General features: G+C 31.1%; 1 protein-coding gene across 44 annotated transcripts in view; it reads left to right on the top strand.

The window, feature by feature from the left end:
- bt (projectin protein bent) overlaps positions 1 to 19,797 on the top strand; it is a 408,836-nt gene that overhangs the window by 158,222 nt on the left and 230,817 nt on the right. For 30 of the 44 annotated variants that reach the window (XM_069837454.1, XM_069837453.1, XM_069837411.1 and 27 more), the window contains 8 exons: positions 3,501 to 3,548; positions 5,381 to 5,416; positions 5,875 to 5,937; positions 10,232 to 10,288; positions 15,716 to 15,769; positions 16,333 to 16,386; positions 16,929 to 16,982; positions 17,512 to 17,571. In XM_069837454.1, coding sequence (XP_069693555.1) covers positions 3,501 to 3,548; positions 5,381 to 5,416; positions 5,875 to 5,937; positions 10,232 to 10,288; positions 15,716 to 15,769; positions 16,333 to 16,386; positions 16,929 to 16,982; positions 17,512 to 17,571 — 426 coding nt within the window. The remainder of the gene's footprint in view (positions 1 to 3,500; positions 3,549 to 5,380; positions 5,417 to 5,874; positions 5,938 to 10,231; positions 10,289 to 15,715; positions 15,770 to 16,332; positions 16,387 to 16,928; positions 16,983 to 17,511; positions 17,572 to 19,797) is intronic. The other 14 variants (XM_069837452.1, XM_069837423.1, XM_069837422.1 and 11 more) reach the window with 6 other exon arrangements.

Here is a 19,797-nt window from a genome sequence, read left to right as displayed (position 1 = left end):
TGTAAACTGTAAATCTACTCAAAATGGAGTGAACTTGACCATAAAACGAAAAAGAAATTAAACCACGACTTAGCCCTATTTGTGATTTAAAACAATAAAAAATACTTTAGAAGTGTAGAAAATGTAATGAACTACAAAAATATGCTTCGTGCACCTGATATCGTGGTTTATTTATTATTTTGTTTTATGGTCAGTTTTATTCCAGTTTACGTTATGAAAAATAATTCATTCCACAAGATCAGGTCTTTATTAGGCAACGTAAGGAACGTATAATATATATGTAGCCTACTCTTTCAATTTCTTTTCTGATCAAATCCTATCGTCTTTGGTGGACTTGTGGTTATCATGTTAGTCGCTGAATACGAAGTTCGCAGGTTCAAATCCGTTTGAGGGTGATGGATTTTAAAGGGTGACCAAATCCTCAGTGACTTCTTTTGGGAGGGAAGTAAAACTGTGGGTCTTGTATCATAAGTTTAGGACATGTAAAATAAACCTGTTCATGATAGAGTGCTTGGGAAAAAAATTTGTCGGTCGCTTCTCACCAACCTTTGATTTCGACATTGAATAATTTCTGTAGTTGAAATTGCCGTTAGATTTTAAAAAAAGGATAATACTATTTTCATGAAATTGTTATTGGTGTTGAGCAGAGCTCGAAATGGCCTGGAGCGGAAGGGAATAACGTTCCAGTTCCAGTTCGCGAATATCAGGGATCTTTCCATTCCGTCTCAAGAAATGACTATGGTCAGTTCTGGTTGGCTTTAATTTGGTATGATGTTTAAAAATTATTTTAAATTTAATTTCAACTAAATTGTTAAAAATAATGACACTGTCATAAGTGCTTTATTGTGCTGTAGCATCCGTATAAGCTCTCGCTAGTTTATAATTCTCTTGCAGCATGCGTTTGATATTTGATTGTGAATTTAGTATCGTTGAGATTCTGAAGAAAAACGCGACCTTAATGAAATTGAAATGATCCAGAATCAGCAACACTTTATCACTACGTATCGAGCTGGTGATCAGATGTTATAGGCCACTGCAAAGCAGCGAGTCGAATTTCTAATTGTTTAAACCGCGATCCGAGTATCCATTTCAAAGACTTCGAAAAACAAAGATTCCAGTCTTAAGTGTAGGACGCAAAACATTCGCTTTCACTAATAATAATATAGGCGTTGAAATGTTATTAAAAATCGGTACATTTTATATAATATCGGTACATATACTTTCGGCTGAATAAAGTGACTACCATTCATAGTTTCCCTCTACAAAATGTGGTAAAGAGATGAATATTTTCGAAGACTCGAATCTGAAATTTTTATATTAATTGACATGTACATAAATATTTCATTGCTAATTATATTAAACGTATGTAGTGTGGATATACAAGGTGATTCACGAGGACTTACCGCCACTTACGGCGTTTATTTCTGAAGACATTTTGAGCAAATAAATCAAATAAACATGGATTCTATTCTCAATATTTTCAGAGTTACATAATTTGAAGTTGTTTATAAAACATCTTTTTTTCTTTAGTTTGGAAGGAAAAATAATATTGTAAATAGATAAAGAACTATTCAAAAATAGAATTTCTTTAATTGACTAGTATTCTGAAACCAAATATGTGTTACTGATTTCTTATTTGCTTTGTACAGATTGTTTTTTCTTCGAGTTTTAACTAAAAATTACATTATTCTTACACATTTATCACAATTGTTACAGATCACACCACTTCTAGCGACTTGATTCTTTACAGTTAAGTTTTGCATCCTGATCTAGTCTTAAAGAGTTTATAAGAGTGGCGTGAATTGTAACAATTATTGTGATAAGTGCGTAAGAATAATGTAATTTTGTAGTTAAAAATCGGAAAAAATTTATGTACGAAGCAACTATGGAATTAACAACACATTTTTAGCTTCAGAATACTAGCCAATTAAAGAAATGATACTTTTGAATAGTTCATTCTCTATCTGTAATGTTTTTTACCGTTAAAACTAAAGAAAAATGGCTTCTTACAAAGAACTTCAAATTAGTGTAACTCAGAAAATATTGAGAATAGGATCCATTTTAATATAAATTTTTGCTCAAAATGTCATCGGAAATATGTTCCGTAAGTGGTGGTAATCCCTCGTGAATCACTCTGTATTTTACCACGTTCACGTAGGTAGAGAGGAAGCATGGCTACCGACATGCGAGCGTGGAAAGATAAAATGTTTGCACTGTATGTAGCGTCATCTCATTGGTCATTACTTCCTTCGTTCTTGTCATCAACACTACTGTGTCCACGGAAATAACAGAGCGTTCCGGTTCGTAAAAACGTCCATTTCGAGCCCAGGTGTTGAGAAAATGGGACAAAGTATCAGTGTGGCATTTTTACGACATGCTGTATTTTATGTACAAAAATGTCATTGAAAAACTAATATATTATTTAAAATAAACAACTACTTCAGTGTGTTAATATTAAATTTTTGTGGTATTTTATCTTAGTTTATTAGTTTCGTTGTGGTTTGACTAAATTCAAAAGATGATGCATACCGGTACCACAATTGAACTAATCAAGTAAGGTAAAATACTACCACAATTTAATATTAACATAGTTAAGTTATTGTTTATTTGCAGTAATTTAATAGTTTTCCAGTGAGATTTAATAGTTAAAAGATAGTAATAGAGAATGAAGAACAAAAATTTCACTCTCTTATATTGTTAGAGGATGAAAATTATTCCTCCTCAAATTCTTCCCACATACGGAAATGTATTTTATTTTTCAAATTGGAAGTTAGTATGTTGTGCCAAGTTTTCATATTTTCAATAAAATGTTATTTCCATTCTTATACTGGACCAAGTCTTATTATAATAGTGCTGCAAATATTGTTTGTATCTGTGTTAAATTTTATGTATTTTTCAGAAATCAATATATTATATTCTTAAAAACAATGAAAGTCTCTTTTAAGTTAGCATATCTGTAAAATGTTTTCATGAAACTCACTTAAGAATTAGTAACATCGTATAAATCTATTTCACAGGATTCAATTGCATACAACGATGGTTTTATGTGACACTATAAAATTTTCCTTTTTAGAAGTCTCAGTAGTTCAACACTGAAATTACAAAACATTTTTATTGTTTCTAAAAGAATTGTAAATATTAGTACATATACCCTTAATAAATCAGTCTCTTCAAGTGCTGTTGTGAATTATGTTGGTAAATATAATAAGGATAAGTGAAATTTTCTGTGGGCCTACTATTGGGTTCATTGTTATGGCATAGAATAACATTTTACCGAAATAAAATTTTCACTTTCCCCTAGACCCTGGGTTAGTGACATCTCATATCATTTAGCCAGTACCATTCAGTACTTCTGCTCATCATTTAATTTTAATCACAATACTTATCATATTTTGAACATGTTTTGGAGCAGTAAGTTGTGATTTTTTAATGTATTTTTAAGCATATGTTTTTTAATCTGGTATTGTAAAACACACTCACATCAATTTTCACACCAACAGGAGGTCATTGAGAGAAAAATAACGGACACAAAGAAACCAGAGGAGCAGGTAACACTACTCAGGCGACACTTAACAAAACATTCTGACAATTAGCATTAACACACACATCCTTGCTTTTTACTTTCTTCCTTGAAGGATCAAAGAGTACGAAAAATTTGTGATTGTGGTAACGTAGTGTAAAATAATAATTATTTAAAATTTTATTTAAAAATACTTCATTACACGTTGTACATACACTGAATGTAGTGCACAAAATTGAAAATTGATAAATAGTATGGTGAATGAATTATGTATAAAATTTTTGTAGTATAAATAGTTTTTATCCTATTCGTACATGCATTACCTCTCAAAACCCATAAATTGGTTTTTCCCTTAGGACTGCAACTTTCTTCACTATATATACATATACTCTACTCATTCTTCTCTTTCCTGTTTTGTTTAAAAATAAAAAGTTTCCTTATTTGTTAATGTGTAAAAGAGTGAACACTGCTAAAATGTAATTAATATTTACCACTTTATATTTAATTAACTCTCAATATTAATGCAAAAAGCACACTTGGTACTTACCTAACAGAATGTCCGTGAACACTACATTTCTGAGATCATAATTTGAGATCAGATAGAGAATTTCTATTTAAATAGTAAGTTACATATTCAGTTCTCTAAGAACCGTAGTATCTACCTATATTAAATTCTTAAGCAATATTTGCAATAAAGACAAAGTAATAAAACAAGAAAATATTTATTTTTTACAACCTAAACTTTTAAGAAAGACATTCTGTTAATTTCTGCTTAACCTTTTTTGTTGCTTACAATTTTAATAATCACTGGTAAGTTGCTAAAAAGTTTAATTCCAATAGACTGTTAATTTCTTTCCCTCTGAGTGTTTTGCATTTTCCAATGAAGGTCATGCTTATTTCTGAATTTTATGTGTGCATTTTAGTTTGAAGTAGAGTTTAGTGTGTTGTCTACAACAGATGAAGTGATGTCAAATAAGTTGAAACGTGTTTGATGTATTTTTTTTTTTTTTAATTTCTCTCTATAAGAAATTCCTTCATAACAGCAATCATAAGTTCTGTACATATCATATTTTTGTCTTAAACAGTGTCGGTACTCGATGTTAATTTGCTCAGATTAATATACTTTTAACCGTAATGGTTTCTAACGTGTGGTAAGTTGTAATACAAAGTACAGTCTTTCAATTGTTATAACTATTAGGTCTCTTGATACCCATACAAATAAAAGAGGTACTGGTAATATTCGAATATTGTACTATAAATTTGTGGTCACTTGGTTAGAGACATCGGGCTCTATTACAAATATTTCAAAAGGACCACTACGACAAATAAATTAATGAATAAACCCATACAAATTAGACACCCTTTTAGTCTGTCTGAAGTATCGAAAAGGATAGCGCCTTACCTCTTGGATTGATTCTAATAGTAAATAAAGCGATATATAAATTTCAAATATTTATTCAGAGATGATAATAATAACACATTTTGTTGAAATTTTCTAAATTTAATGGTTAATAACATATTTACACCGAAAAGACGAAAACCGAATAATAACTCTTTTAATAAAAAATGTTTATTATTTTATGTTCTGTTACTTTCATAATTCAAATATTCTCTGGGAATAAGCTCCTGCTTGCTACATGTATTTCCACAAAACATATTACTTAAACCAAGTACCAGTACTATTCACAAAACGGAAAATCCAAGAAAAAAATAGGTGCATCTCTTTTTTAACCACATATTGATAATTATTATAATCTGTAAATCCGACAACATTAACGACTTTAGTGGTAAAAAAAATGAATTTGTTTAGTTTTCATATTCCAGTAATAACTGATTACAAAATTCTTCTTTTATTTGCAGAAGAAAGTTCCAGAAAAGAAACCTGAACCTAAAAAGGTTTGTATTTTTGCACCTATATAATACACATACATCCACTTTAATTCCATTTATGTCTGGAAGGGTAATTTTCTGAAGCTTCAAATAGATTGCCTAATAATATTATGACAATGTAATATTTGCGTTTAACGTAGCTTTGATTTAAAGAGTTCTAATGTGCGTTGTCAAAGATAACTTTAAGAAAAACTTTAGTTACACTTTTATTATAGTCTTCCTATATTCAGTAGTTAAGAAATTTTCAGAGAAAAGTAGCTGCAAAAACAATTTCAAAAATTGTTTCTTGGCTTTTATACAGAATGTAAAATTAGACATTTTGTTCAGTAAACCAATATGTATTGTCTATATAATTTTGGCAGTTTATATCGTTTTACACCCTGTACTGACTAGATTATAGCCATGAAATAAGTGTGTACTTACGAAAATGCTGTTTCTAATTGCATAATGTCTTTATTCTGCAGCAAGAAGTGGAGAAAGTTAATGACGTTGCTGTTAAGATTGAAGAGAAGACAGCTACTCTTCAGGTAAGATTAGTGATAGAAGTACTGATATGTAAGTATTAATTTCCAATTATCGTTGTATTTTTGTGAAGGAAAAGTTGTATTGTACCGCAAAGAAATTTAAATTAATTTGTGATAGGATATCTGTAAGAAATACTGGCGTCTTATTAAAACTTTGGGACCTTCCGTAAACCAAATTGAATAGAAAAAACGTTGAAATTTTTTAATGCGTTGACTAGGGCTTTTGGAAGTATTATGAAATATTTGGTTTCTGTAGCAATACCAGAAATTGTATATTGAAAATTAATGAACAATGTATAATAACATTTTTCGTTAGTATGTAATAGTTTTCTTTTAATTTTTTGTTTTGTGGTAGTTAAAATACCTACATATTTTCAGAAGTGTAATTGATCGAAGTAGATTACAAATTCAATTTTAAATTATTGGGTTTCTAAGTTTGTAAATTAACTTTAAAATTATTTCAAATGTAACGTAAAAAATATTATATGAAAAGAAAGATTGCATTAGATCACTAATAAACCTTAGCAAACCCAATGCAAAAAGAATAAATTGGAGATCATGAACCACATAAATCACTATTAATTCTGAAATTTGCAGATCATGGTATTACATAATGCAAAGCCTTCAAACAGACGTTTGCCCATGAGTGTGCAGCTGCGCGTGGTGGCTGAAAGCAAGCTGTTTGCTGGCGGAGACGGTTATTCATGGCCCCTTAAATCAAGCACATAGACTGATCATACAAATTACAATAACCGCTTACATTTGTCATAGAAGATGTTGGAAATGATGTCCTTGTGCCGTCACACATCTCTCACAACTTTTAAGAAAATTTGCATTAACACGTAATAGTTCTTCTTCTGAAATTGTTGCCATTTTCCATCTTTATATTGTCTTTCAGTTCTTCAAATGTATGCGGGTTATTTCGATACGCAAAATACTTATTTTTTTACGTTCCCCTATAAACACTGTAGATGGTATTAAAGATATATCTACTGTAAGATCTCGACATTAATGTGTCTAATAAAAATAGTCAAGTATCACTTTATTTGTCCATGAATTGCAGCCAGGTGATAATGTGAGTAAAATATATTTCCGCAATTGAGTGTTAGATAATGTTAATAATGTCTCTTGATTCACATTTAGTTTTTTTATGGATGAAGCATACTGCGTGTTCAGTTCAAAGTGTGTCATGGCTCGCTGTATGCCGTCATGTGGCTAGTCGTTGAGCCTAGAGAATTCAGTCTTCCTACACTTCCGCAGAGGCGTATTACTTATGTGCCAGAGAAGTTGCCTAGCAAGTACGGCGTTCATTCTGAAGATTACTTAACGATACGTACGGTAATGCCGGTAGTGGTAGGAATGTGAACTGTTTGGAAACACGTACTGAGATGAGTTTTTTTCTTACTGTCGGGATATGGGAAGAGGGTTAAGACGGTTACTTACGTATTTGTTGACACGACAGTCAACATGGACACGGAGCATTTGATTTGTATTGTGGAATGTTGTCATACGCAACCGATGATAACAAATACCTGCGTACGACTTGCCCGCGCAAAACACAGTTCGAAAGAGGTTATGGTAGCACACAGATCGTATAGACCGCCATCTGTTGCTACGACGTTCAAGTTGTACCGTACACGTTCTCAAGTTCAGATTCAACACCTTGATTAATAGGCAACTTCTCTGACATAAAAGCTGAAACTCGCTTCAAATCGCTGACTCTCAACAGTGACGTCATGACACACTTTGAAATGAACACCCAGTAGTTTTATTTACATGGTCATGTAGCAACACAGAACAGGAGATATTGGAGTGCAGAAAAACTCGATCTTGTACACGAAATGACATTACATGACAATAAAATTGGTGTATGGTGCGCAGTGAATACTGACAGAATTATAAGGACTATATTTCTTTTAAATACCATAAATGCGCAGAGGTACAGGAATAGTATAATCACATAATTCCTAGAATTATCAGACATTGAATGTACATAGGGTTTTTTTAACAAGACTCCCGCTGCAGCACATACAGCTGAACTCTCGTTAACATTAATTGCGGAAATGTTTGAAGATAGGGTATTCAGTAAAGGAATATGGCCAGAGCGATCCCCAGATCTTTTCCGGATACAATTTTTATTTATGGGGAACTTAAAAAATAAAGTGTATCAGAATAACCCGCATAAGTTGGAAGAACTTAAAGATTATAAAATAAAGGAAATTGCAGTAATTTCAAAAGAAGAGCTAATGTGTGTTTATGCAATTTTTTTTAAATATATGAGAGATTTGTGGCAGCACAAGGACATTATTTCCAACATCTTCTACGATAAAGGCAGGTACCGGTAGCTATTGTAGGTCTAATTGTAATTTGCATGAGCAATCTGTGCGTTTTACTTAAAGGCCTATGAAAAACCGACTCTGCCGGCAAACAGCGTACTTCCAGCCACCACTCAAGACCGCACACTCATGGATGAACGTCTATTTGAAGGCTAGTATTATGTGCGTAACGTGTTCTTTTCAGGAAAACATTCTTTAATGTCATTTCAAAGTGTATTTTTTGCAGGTCTATTGTGCTCATCTCTTATTACTCATGTACAATTAAACCTGACATTAAACTATCATTGAGTACAAGTTTGTTCACCACAACATTACACATTTAAATTTTTTGTTCCAGTTATCGACTACTGAGATTGTAATGTTAATCCTCAATTTCAGTAGTAGCTATTTTAAATGATTATCTACTCAAAGTCTGTTCAATTGGATAACGGTAATTTCAATTGTGAATTTTTAAGAACCGAAAAACATAATCCATTAACGAAATTAAATACGAAGATAGAATACAATATCTACAGATCAAATCCAAGATAATTGTCTGTATTGAGTGCAAGAAAAAAAAAGTCTCAAGTGAACTATTGCTGAAATATATAAGTACATTTTTTTTATTTGAGTGAATAGTTATATATTGCTACAAATATATTTTTATTTGAATGCATAGTTAAGTAATAATTTAAAAAATGTTGTAGCAGACTTACCAAAACTTGTCTATTAATTTTTTGAGAAAAATTTGTTCCGGCACTGGAAATCGAACCCGGGACCTCTCAGCTATGCGCGCTGAGCGCTCTTTCTATCTGAGCTATACCGGGACACGATCCACGGTGCCGGCCGAACTCTTCTCCTTTTATTTAATGAGGACAACGAGACCTCATATATGAATATATGTATTTACTAAAACATGGTTAATTTAAAAAATTGCATTTACTGATGGTTGTTGATATTTATTTTGAGTAATTTACAATAATATATTTCGATTGTGTAGACAATAGTTGCATTTTCCATTGAATAAAATTGTAGGTAGAGTCTATATTTTTTTGCAGCAAATAAAATATTTGACGTTGAATTAAATATATTCTTTCTACTAGAAATAAAACGTATTCATGATTCAGCCGAAGAGTGAAGTTCATAATTGAAAAAAAAAAAAATCGTCTGCATAGGAAGGTAAATTTCACAATCGTCGGTACTCTCTTATCACCGAGAGAAAAGTGATTGAGTGCTGAGTTTGCAAGTCCATTACAATGACTACTCATACCATCGCAGATTATTTTAACAAGATTTGCCGTGTTTCTTGTTGTAACATGGAAAATTTAGTGAAGTATTTCACTTAATTCATTTAATGAGACCTGATTTATGAAGTTGTAGGACGCATATGCTTCAATTTACTTCCATTTATAAATCCCATTATAGAGTGGGTTCAAACACACAATTTATTTCAGTAAATATTCAACATGACCTCATAAACTACGAAAGTGCTGTTCAAAGTATGAAATACATTTTTCTCTCTTTTCCTATTATATTATTAATTATACCATTTACATATTCTTCATTCTAGTGGTTACCATGCTGAGGTCCATTGTTTCAAATAAGGCCGAGAATGATAACATGATTAGTATACCTTTCTTAGGAAGGGAAATAAGCTGAGAGCCCGTATCATAGATTTCCGGGACGCAAAAACGCTTCTGAATTAGAGGAATCAACGCAAAATCTGGCGCCCATCATTTATCGTTGAAGTCAAAATGTGCTAGAACAAGGGACCCATAGAAGAGGTCTATATTGGCATGGGTTTGTCTCCTCCTCCATCTCTAATCTATTCCATCCAGTATACCACTTTGCATCAAGTTCAAAATAAAATTATTATTGTTTTTTATTGTGTAAACGGAAATCATATAAAATTGGTATTTAAACGCGATTTTTTATTTTATTCCACACACAGAATTAATAAAATACATTTTCATTGACAATAGGCAGAGAATGAGATCCAGAAAAAACCAGAACCAAACAAGAAGATACAGCCGGAGAAGGTGAGGTTTTCATAGCCGAATTTTAATTTCAGAAAATACTTATGCTTTGTGCTGCTTCTGGTTATGCTATTTCAAATATATATTCACACACATGCTTATGCGCTTTATCAGACAATTTTTGTTGCAGCATATCACCAAATACTCCCAAATTGACGCATGAACCTAAAAATAATCACGAACATTTTATACGTATAACAAATGCATACTCAAATAAATAGCCATACATATTAAATAAGCTAATATTAAACAAATTAATGAATACATATACTTAATTCAGTAAAAATGTGAAATCTTACTTATCTCTTTCCTAAAATTAAATTTAATAATATTTGTGAAGATGAATGAATTTCCAATACCTAGAATTTGAAACCGAAAACATTGTTTCTTAATTTATCAAGACGGAGTAGGTCAATACATACACTATATATTATATGAGTCCTCAGCTTGTATTGTAGTCTGACACAAAAATAATTACAAAAAAAATAATTTTGAGATTCTTACCGTCTCTATAGTATTAGGCCCACATTTGCAATACCAGTACCAGTACTAGTAAAATTAATGAGAGATGTTTAAAGTAGTATTGGAATGGCCATGAAATTTTCAGACCATCATGCATATAGAAGTATTTCCTTGATTTTACCACTTTAATAATCACATGTACCTTTTGCTAAAGGAGGTAGTCAAAAAGATACTTACTTATAATTTTTAAAACATTTTAATTTTCCAGATTTAAAGTACAGTAAGTTATAAATTTTTAGTACACTTTTAAAATGAAAAATTTACGTACCAGTACTTTCTTTACCAACTCTCATGAATAAACAGTGCCACATACTAAGACAGTACTAGTCCCAAAAAAGAATCGGCTTTCTTGGTTCAGTAAACCTTTGAAATAAAATATGCTATGTAATAAACCAAGTATTTCTAATATTGTGTAATAATGTAGAAACTATTAACATTCCTTTAATGGTATATAAATTACTTAAGTAATTTAATATTAAATCATGGATCTAAATCATGCATAATAATAATAATAATAATAATAATAATAATAATAATAATAATAACAGTTTTTGCTTATTATTATATATTGCGTGTTCAGTTCAAAGTGTGTCATGGCTCGCTGTATGCCGTCATGTGGCTAGTCGTTGAGCCTAGAGAATTCAATGTTCCTACACTTCCACAGAGGCGTATTACTTATGTGCCAGAGAAGTTGCCTAGCAAGTACGGCGTTCATTCTGAAGAGTCTTTACCGATACGTACGGTAACACCTGTAGTGGCAGGAATGTGAACTGTTTGGAAACACGTACTGAGGTGAGTTTTTTTCTTACTGTCGGGATATGTGGAGAGGGTTAAGACGATTACTTACGTATTTGTTGACATTAACTTCGATGGTCAACATGGACACGGAGCATTTGATTTGTATTGTGGAATGTTGCAGTACGCAACCAATGATAACAAATACCCTGCGTACGACTTGCCCGCGCAAAACGCAGTTCGAAAGAGGTTACGGTAGCACACAGACTATACAGACCGCCATCTGTTGCTACGACGTTCAAGTTAGACCGTACATGTTCTCTAGTTCAGATTGAACGCCTTGATTAATAGGCAACTTCTCTGACATAAAAGCTCAAACTCGCTTCAGATCGCCGACTCTCAACAGTGACGTCATGACATACTTTGAAATGAACACCCAGTATTGCTTTATAATGCTTCTTTAACTAGGTATTGTTTCCTTTCTTCTCTGATCATTTTTGTAGGTGTAAATCAGCATTTCTTTGATAATAATAATTTATCTATAATTATTTTGCTTTCTAATAACATTCAATATAGGAATGTTTTTATAACATTAGCTTTTTAAATTGAATGCGTGTTACACAAAATTAATCACAAAAACAAATTTGAGTGAAAATATTTTAGTTGATATGCAACAATTAATACAGAGCTTTAATGACTAATAATATTCTGCATTGATAATGATTTTGATGGCAAGGAAGGGAATCGTTGTAAGTCGAAATGGACTAAAGTTAGAGCATTGTGATTGTTGCAGGGAGTAATGCCATTTTACTACAGTTTTATTCTACGTCAGCACAGTACGAAATACCAGTACTGTTTAACGCAAGTATAGTGTTTTTAACTGAAGGTACATATTTATATAATGTACACAAATTATGTTCATACACTTGAGTATAAACAAATAATAGTCTGGTATTTATTAGCAGAAACTAATCTCAGTAGTCCCTTTAATCATTAGATTTTCTTCATTTCTTAAAAAGTCCTGAAGCATTGCTTGACCAGTAGACGTCCCGAGCCCCATGCAATCACTTCCCCTTCATGGAATCTCAGGCTTCTTCCCGCCTGCAGTCAGTTGTGGGTGACATTTCATTGGAATAGGATAGCTTCGTTGTGCAGTTATGAATAAGATTTTAATAAAATGTACAGTAATGTAATGAAATGGTGAGACATTCATTGGATCATCGTATATTCATCTTGATGTCTTTGCTTTCTTTCCCAGTCAGTCACAAAACCTGTTTTATTAAACTTATCCACTAACTTTAATATAGCTTTTCGTCCTGGAACTGGGCTGCCAGGAAATTTGCGTCTAAATGCCTGTTTTGTTCTGCCACACAAATTCAAGACGAATACATGACGACGCAGTAAGTATTTCACCATTGCACAACACTACAGTATTCTCTAATGAAATCTAACTCCCGATTGAGTAACACAACTGAAGACTGGACAGAAAAAAGCTGTAAGTGCCAGTATCTTTCAAAATTGGTTTATTCAAAAAGTAGTTTGTCCTCGGCTCAATCCAGTAAGAAAAGTGAATAAGACCTATTGTAATTTTATTTATAACCTAGTTTCTCCCATAAATGTGCAATAGTAATGTGCGTTACAAGAGCGGTATGTTGAAGTTTTCATGTTCGAGGAAAAGTTTGAAAAAGCGAAACGTAGTTGAGCTTTTTTAATTTCCGAGAATTGGAAGAAAACATACCGCTCGTGTATCGTACATTATTTTGTGCGAAGATCGTTCATTACATACCTGAAAGAGGAATTTCTAATTAGTTGCAATGAAATCTCCATCTTAGTTTCTGTTCAATGACGGCAAATTTGCAAAACAAAAATATCTATCTTCAACATTGTTGCTTTAAAATATTTTCTGTGTTTACTATACTCCAGCAGGCCGTGATATACGTCTGTCTTCCCCCCCCCCAGTCTATAAATGCGAACTTAAAACAAACTGCTTCCTTAATGTTACATGCTTCACGAATGCAGTAACTTTAGTGGAGTTGTAGAGTTTACTTAATTTTTGCAAATATTTAAAAACAATTATTAACAGTGCAATTTAGGTGAAATTGCAGTGGTAAGTTTCCAATTTATAATTATTACTATATTGAACGTCTCTAAAAATAATATGTTAAAAGCCTAAAGCAGTAAAATCAATATGTCACATAAGCGGAAAGAAGAGAGAAATTGTTGTGTGTGTTAGGTTGGGAATAATGAATGTGGAATTTTAGACTTACCGCGGATTGGTTTTGTGCGGAAATCAAGCAAATACGCACGATCTCGCACAAAATGTATTACCACAGTCTACTATATACAGTCGCGAAGCTTGGGGTGTTTTTTTGCAAATCTCGTGATAAAGCGCTCCAAGTGGTTAGCAACTAGAAACAATAGACTGTCCATGGTCGACTTTGGACTGTGTCGTATTTCTATCGAGTGCTAGCTTGTTGCGTATTTCACATTGATGATTGTGAAATGTTCGTTATTGGTTGTAATGAAAATGTTAATGGCTAAAATATAATAATTTGAATAATAATATGGGACAAGGAGGAGACGTTTGTAGTGCTATAAATTGTAGCAACAGTAAGAGAAAGAGGCCAGAGTTATCCTTTTTCCGATTTCCGAAAGATTCAGAAAGGTTCCTAGGTTTCCACAAGAATGCTGTGCTGAAACAAAATTCTTAATTTTGAAGTTCTTTGTGACTGTTAGAATACATTGTATCCTTAAATTTCACAATGAAATGTTTCAGTCTAACCGAAAGGACATTAGATACCGGTTAAAGTTCTGTCACTTAGGCTGCTAAATTTCCAGAGAAATAAAGGTTAGGTCTACTTTTTTTTTCAGAGGATATATTTTTAATTGTAGCTATTAATTTTGTTATTATTTTTATGTTATTTTACTAAAGACGTAGAAAAATTAAGTTTGTTTCAATGAAATTTATTCATCACGTTTTATTTTCAATTCTGGTGGGATTATTATTGCTTAGACCTACTTTTTTTTTCAAAGGACATGTTTTTAATTATGGCTGTTAATTTTGTTGTTATTTTTATTTGTTGCTTTACTAGAGACGTAGAAAAAGTCCGTTACAATAAAATTCATTGATCACGTTTTATTTCCAATTCTGGTGTGATTATTATTGCTTAACCTCATCCCACTTTGTTAACTAAGTAAGCTTACACTATAAGTACCGGTACACGTAAGTTACTCCATTAATTCATATTTCCATTATTATTGTTGTAAAGGGAAATGCAAATTAATATTTATTGGTTTCATAGTTAATTATCGCTATAATCTTGAATGAGTGAAGCTATTATAGTAAATTTCAGTTCGTTTTGTACAAACAAAAATTATATTAACTTATTTCTTGCAGGTATCTTCAAGTTTATGGTGGAATTTAATATAATTCATTAAAATAATAAATTAACTTTATGCATTTAATATTTCAATAATGGAAGGAAGGTGTTAATTTTTCCAAAAGAACACGACAACGAAAGTGTTTGTCATCTGCTAGGCGAGAGATCTACGATGATGAGGCGATAGTAGCGATCCTAGTGGTGGGCAACTACCCATGTTTGCATTTTTACTACATATTGAGCTTCGCGACTGTATATAGTAGACTGTGGTATTACATTACTAGATGCACAAGAAAGCCCTGTTTTCTAGAGTTTTCCTCTTTGGCACTTAGACTTTTTTTATGTCCGGTCTTCTGTCCTACTCCGTTGAAATCTCACTCACAACTGACTGTAGGAGGGAAGAGTGCTGCACTTTCACGGAGGGGAATGCCAGCGGTTGCATGGGGCTTGGACTGCTGACCGGCCGAGAAGTGTTTCGGGACGTTTAACTGCCTTCATTGTATTTTGTATTCTACAAAAAATCTACTATTCTACTGCAACTTTTACGATGTGTGTTATGAAATATATCATACTAAACGTTATTGTTGTTGTAACACGTGACATTATAACATTTATTATTTGATTGACTACTGTAAAATTTTAATTATCCGATGCTACCCAGATAATTATTTTAACTGCATTTAACATACTTAATTTTTAAATTATACCTAATTACATCTTACATGGATGAGAATTTAAATATAGTATTTTCATAATAGGTATCTTAAACAAATACATCACTTCTTTTTAATAGAAAGTGGAGGAACCTAAGAAACCGACTGAATTGAAGAAAGTAGAAACGGACAAGGTGAGACACATTTTTATTTTATGCTTTCGCTTTAATGAGTAACACATGTAGGCATAACATTTGAGTTTAATTAACGCTAAGATACATTGCTTTAATTATTTTAGATATAAATTTAATGTTTTACGAAAAAAATGTAAATTTCACATTTTACTTTACGTTGCTCAGTCATATAAACGAACATTTTTCTTTCATAATTAAATCTTATGAAACATGGTATTCAGACCATGTGAATTACAGTTTTACCCTCAGATAATTACGTAATTGCCTCATACCACATTAAATGCATGTTCGTGAACATATGTAATTATTTTTTAATTCTTAAAAGCAAACTTATATTTTAAGAGATTCAGGCAATGAATATGAAAATAAATTAAACACACAAAATACTTAAGCTAAATTTGCACATATTTAATGAATTTCTACGCTGGTAAATAATCTAAGCTATTTTATGTAGGCCTATTCCTACCAACTTTCATATACCGGTAGGTGAGAATTTAAAACTACCTATTTTGTTTGTAATATATACCGTATTTTAAAAAAATACGTTAATTCTTTTTTAATAGAAAGTGGAGGAACCTAAGAAAAAGACAGAGTTAAAGAAGACAGAAACAGAAAAGGTGAGAGACAGTTTCATTTCATGCTTTCACTCAAATAACAAATGCAGATATAATATTAAAAGCTTAATTAATACTAGAATATTTCTCAGAAATTATTTCATATACTGAATATTAATAATTTAGGAAAAAATCAGTCTCACATTTTACTTCAACTGTATTGTTTAATCATAAAAATGAGCCCTTCATTCTACAGAATTAAATTTCATGGAACCTGATAATAAAGTGCATGAATATTAAAATTTTACCTACAGATGAATAATTGTCTCATGGAATATATTTAAAACATATTAAGTACGTTATCGTGAACATATACAATTATTTAGTTTAATTCTTAAAAGGAAACAGATTTAAGAAATTCAGAAAATGAGTTTCAAAATAATTTAAACACAAAGTACTCAAGTTAATGTGCATATATATGAACTTCTACATTGCTAAGTATTCTATATATGCTTAAATTATACCTACATTTTGCATAGGTGAACATTTAGAATCATTTTGTTTAAAATAAATATCCTAAACAAATATATCATTCTTGTTAATAGAAAGTGGAAGAACCTAAGAAACCGACAGAATTAAAGAAGATAGAAACAGAAAAGGTGAGACACAGTTTCATTCTACGATTTCACTCTTAAAAATAACAGATGTAGGCATAATGCTACAATATTTTCCATAAATTATTTTACACACATGATTTTAATGTTACGAATTAAATCAATTCCACATATTAGTGTTAGTTTCCCAATCATAGAAATGAGTGCTTCCATCTCCAGTATTAAATCTCATGAAACCACATATTTAAACCACATATGAATTAAAATTTTACTTTGATTGTCAATTGTCTCATGAAATACCAGTATACATAAACCATATTAAATACATTTGCGTGAACATGTAGAAATATTTTGTCTAATAATTCTCAAAAACAAACTTATTTAAGAGATTTAGATAATGGATATGGAAATAAGTTAGACACACAAAATATCCACATTAACTGTGCGTGCAATTACATGAACTTCTACATTGTTAAGTGATCAAATTTAAAAGAAGAATGTAACATTTTATACATCCTACTACTACAATAAACTGATAAGCACTTCTTTCTCTTCAACTATGTTTTACACGAAGGATGCTAAGAAGACGGATTCAGATAAGACAAAGCAAAAACCAAAAGCAGAAACTGAGAAGGTATGGTTGCTTGTTTCAATATTATTGCCTTTCTATCTCTGAAATTAATTTTCTGATACTAAACATGCATTTTGATTTCAAACAAAAAAACTCTTTTCCGCTTTACAGGTTACGATCGTTTCTGTTTCAGTGGAAGAAATCTTTTACTAACTCTGTATTTTCATACAATTCTATTTTTCTCTTTCACTAGGAAACAGGAGAAATTTTGTTGTACCCTCCGAATAAAATTGGCTGATTCCAATAAAATCAATGCGCTGATTTTGAAGAAAATTACGAAACACGTTTTCCCTCCGTTGCATTCTAAAATTATTTTAAAATTGCTATTTAATTTGCGTTAAAAACCTACCCTTTGTGTGACACTACGTTAAAGTAATTAAAATTACGAAAATTATCACGCTAATCAAAACATAATTAACACGATAATGCTTTACCGGTACCCTTCATGTATGTAGTTCATAAAAAGTTGATAAAGGAGTTACCTGAATAGAAACAAGTACAGTATCGTAGATGTGAAGTGATTTTTATAATACCGGTATATTTTATGCCATCAAAGCAGTGACTGGCTTTTACCGAGTATTGTTTAATTTAATTTAAATTTGTTGGATTTGTTAATGTTTAAACCAATGTTTATAATTCTCAAATTTTATATTCTGCCTGTTTAGGAAATTATTTGACTGTTCTTTATTTACTAATTTATTTTGTAATATCGTCTCGTTCTTTTCTGTCTAACATTACAAAAAGCGAATAGAGAAAATTGTGGAATTTTAGCTACGCCTACTATCAGTACGGTTTTCATTTTGAGATTTTGTTCATTGGTATAACTACTAACCAGTCGAAATTGAATACTTGGGAACTAATTCTTATCACTTAAGATTTTAATTTTAATTCAGTCAACAAATTTCTGACATATTTTATGAATTTTGTATATTAAATCTCCGTTGCTCATGAAATAAGTATTGATGAATAATGTCTAAAATACATTCCATTAAATATGTACCGTTATTTTAATTTTTATATTTAGGCCTAATTTGAATTATCTTTAGACAATATCGCAAATTAATTCTGTGCATAGTTAACTCTACAAGTACTTTTTATATTGAGTTTTATGTAGATATTTAGTAGATTTTGTGTTTCAGTCTTAAGATATTTCATGTAACAGTGATTTTTTTTTTTATTTTTCCTCCTCTTACTCTTCACTCAGCGAAGTGTAATAATATGTTTTCCTTTCGAATAACATTTGAATGTGATCAATACTGCCTGCAACTACTACTAGTAAGAAAGAGTTATATTCACTAAGTTACAAATGAATATTTCATTAATAACCTTTTCAAATTATGCATTTCAAGAATTTCGTAAGCAGAAACACACATACTGCCATTCTTGAGATGATCTCGTTGTCTTCTTTAACATTCCATTTTACAAAGATTTCACTATTCTTTACGTATAAAAAGTTTTAGTCGTTTAATAGAATTATTTTCGATTATTGGCTTGTACACTATCAATTTATCTAGCTCTATATTTAATAATTCTTTAATAATAATTTGCAATTATTGTACTGTGTATTTCTTTTATAATTATTTACACTTTTTCCGTTTTCAGAAGGAATGATTTCAATCTGATATGGTTTTACGTATTACATGTAATCTAGTGGAAATACTTTTTTGTTCAGTAATTTATCCTTTCTTTCTGCCATAATTTCCCCAATTTTTTTCCATTCCATACTTATTAGAATTTTGTATTTAATTAAAAGAAAACAGCACATTTATTTTTTCACTTAGCAGGGCTAAGGTGTTTTTAATCAAATTGAGATAATTTTTAATTATCTATTATATGACTTATACTGGTATATATTTTATTAAATTTATTTTAAATGCAGACAATATCAGAAGAATATATTTTTAAGGATTCCTTTTGTGGATATTAAAACATTTTTTAAGATGAATGAATTGATGACATACAGTCTAGCATAAGTACTGGTGTACATGTATGACAAGTTATTTAAGTGCAATTCAATCATTGTGAAGGAATGATTAGAAGTTTTATGTACTTGTGTTGTTTTATGCTGAAATCTTTCACCAGTACAGACAATACTAATCTTAATATTCTTTTACATTAAATGTCTCGTTATCGTTTTAATTTGTGAAGATGAGCTTATTAGGAGATATTTTTATAAATACAATAGATATACATGATTAATTTGGAGTATAAGTATGTAAAACAGTTGTC

This window comes from Periplaneta americana, chromosome 10 (genome assembly GCF_040183065.1).
Source record: "Periplaneta americana isolate PAMFEO1 chromosome 10, P.americana_PAMFEO1_priV1, whole genome shotgun sequence".
Classification (NCBI taxonomy): domain Eukaryota; kingdom Metazoa; phylum Arthropoda; class Insecta; order Blattodea; family Blattidae; genus Periplaneta; species Periplaneta americana.
This window is presented reverse-complemented; position numbering and strand designations above follow the sequence as displayed.